Source organism: Homarus americanus, unplaced genomic scaffold (genome assembly GCF_018991925.1).
Source record: "Homarus americanus isolate GMGI-L3 unplaced genomic scaffold, GMGI_Hamer_2.0 scaffold59716, whole genome shotgun sequence".
Lineage (NCBI taxonomy): Eukaryota > Metazoa > Arthropoda > Malacostraca > Decapoda > Nephropidae > Homarus > Homarus americanus.
In genome coordinates, this window is record NW_024750052.1 from 82,501 (window position 1) to 84,925 (window position 2,425).

Below are 2,425 nucleotides of genomic sequence, written 5' to 3' on the forward strand. Positions count from 1 at the left end.
GCGTTCCACAGCCTGACATAGTGTGCCACAGCCTGACATAGTGTGCCACAGCCTGCCATAGTTTGCCACAGTCTGCCATAATGTGCCATAGCCTTAGCGTTCCACAGCCTGACATATGTGCCACAGCCTGACATAGTTTGCCACAGCCTACCATAGTGTGCCATAGCCTGCCATAGCGTTCCACAGCCTGGCTAGTGTGCCACAGCCTGCCATAGCGTCCCACAGCCTGCCATAGTGTGCCCACAGTCTAATAGTGTGCCACAGTCCACCATAGTGTACCACAGTCTACCATAGTGTGCCACAGTCCACCATAGTGCCACAGTCCACCATAGCGTCCCACAGCCTACCATAGTGTACACAGCCCACCATAGTGTACCACAGCCTACCATAGTGTGCCACAGTTCACCATAGTGTGCCACAGTTTACCATAGTGTGCCACAGCTCACCATAGTCCCACAGCCTACCATAGTGTGCCACAGCCCACCATAGTGTGCGACAGTCTACCATAGTCTGCCACAGTCCACCATAGTGTGCGATAGTCTACCATAGTGTGCCACAGTTTACCATAGTGTGCCACAGCCTACCATAGTGCCACAGTCTACCATAGTGTGCTACAGCCTACCATAGCGTCCCACAGCCTACCATAGTGTGCCACAGCCTACCCATAGTGTGCCACACACCACCATAGTCCCACAGTCTACCATAGTGACAGTTCACCATAGTGTGCCACAGCCTACCATAGGTGTGCCACAGTCTACCATAGTGTGCCACAGCCCAAGTCCCACAGCTCCACCATAGTGTGCCACAGTCCACCATAGTGTGCCACAGTCTACCATAGTGTGCCACCACCATAGTGCCACAGCTCACCATAGTGTGCCACAGCCACCAGCAGTTACACTACCATAGTGTGCCACAGTTCACCATATGTGTGCCACAGTCCACCATAGTGTGCCACAGTCTACCATAGTGTGCCAACAGTCCACCATAGTGTGCCACAGTCTACCTATAGTGTGCCACAGTCTACCATAGTGTACCACAGTCTACCATAGTGTGCCACAGTTCACCATAGTGTGCCACAGTCTACTATAGCCCACAGCCTACCACCATAGTGCCACAGTCCACCATCGTGTGCCACAGTCTACCATAGTGTGCCACAGTTCACCATAGTGTGCCACAGTCTACCATATGTGCCACAGTTCACCATAGTGTACCACAGCCCACCATAGTGCCACAGTCTCACCATAGTGTGCTACAGTCCACCATAGTGTGCCACAGTTCACCATAGTGTGCCACAGCCTACCATAGTGTGCCACAGTCTACCATAGTGTGCCACAGCTCCATAGTGTGCCACAGTTCACCATATAGTGTGCCACAGTCCACCATAGTGTGCCAATCACCATAGTGTGCCACAGTCCACCATAGTGTGCCACAGCCTGACATAGTTTCCCACAGCCTGCCATAGTGTGCCATAGCCTGCCATAGCGTTCCACAGCCTGACGTAGTGTGCCACAGCCTGCCATAGCGTCCCACAGCCTGCCATAGTGTGCCCACAGTTTACCATAGTGTGCCACAGTCTACCAGTGCCACAGTCTACCATAGTGTGCCACAGTCTACCATAGTGTGCCACAGTCCACCATAGTGTGCCACAGTCTACCATAGTGTGCCAGTTCACCATAGTGTGCCACAGTCTACCATAGTGTGCCACAGTCTACCATAGTGTGCCACAGTCTACCATAGCGTGCCACAGTCCACCATAGTGTGCCACAGTTCAAGCAGTGTGCCACAGCTCCACCATAGTGTGCCACAGTCTGTACCATAGTGTGCCACAGTCTCACCATAGTGTGCCACAGTCCACCATAGTGTGCCACAGTCTCCATAGTGTGCCAACGTCATAGTGTGCCACAGTCTACCATAGTGTGCCACAGTTCACCATAGTGTGCCACAGTCTACCATATAGTGTGCCACAGTCTACCATATAGTGTGCTACAGAGTCTACCATAGTGTGCCACAGTCTACCATAGTGTGCCACAGTCTACCATAGTGTGCCACAGTTCACCATTGTGTGCCACAGTCCACCATAGGTGTGCCACAGTTCACCATAGTGTGCCACAGTTCACCATAGTGTGCCACAGTCTACCATAGTGTACCACAGCCTACCATAGTGTGCCACAGTCTACCATATATGTGCCACAGTCTACCATAGTGTACAGTCTGCCATAGTGCCACAGCCCATATGTAGCCAACAGTTCACCACAGTGCCACAGTCTACCATAGTGTGCCAGTCTACCATAGTGTGCCACAGTCTACCATAGTGTGCCACAGTTCACCATAGTGTGCCACAGTCTACCATATAGTGTGCCACAGTTCACCATAGTGTGCCACAGTCTACCTATAGTGTGCCACAGTCCACCATAGTGTGCCATCC

The 2,425-nt window shown here is 52.2% G+C and overlaps 1 protein-coding gene across 1 annotated transcript; it reads right to left on the reverse strand.

Moving 5' to 3' along the window:
• Positions 1–1,316: 1,316 nt before the first annotated feature.
• LOC121853993 lies at positions 1,317–1,893 on the reverse strand. Its single transcript, XM_042348381.1, has 2 exons — positions 1,733–1,893; positions 1,317–1,533 (listed from the first exon to the last, which is right to left on the reverse strand). The coding sequence occupies exons 1-2, from the start codon at positions 1,891–1,893 to the stop codon at positions 1,317–1,319; spliced, it is 378 nt and encodes a 125-aa protein (XP_042204315.1).
• Positions 1,894–2,425: the final 532 nt, after the last annotated feature.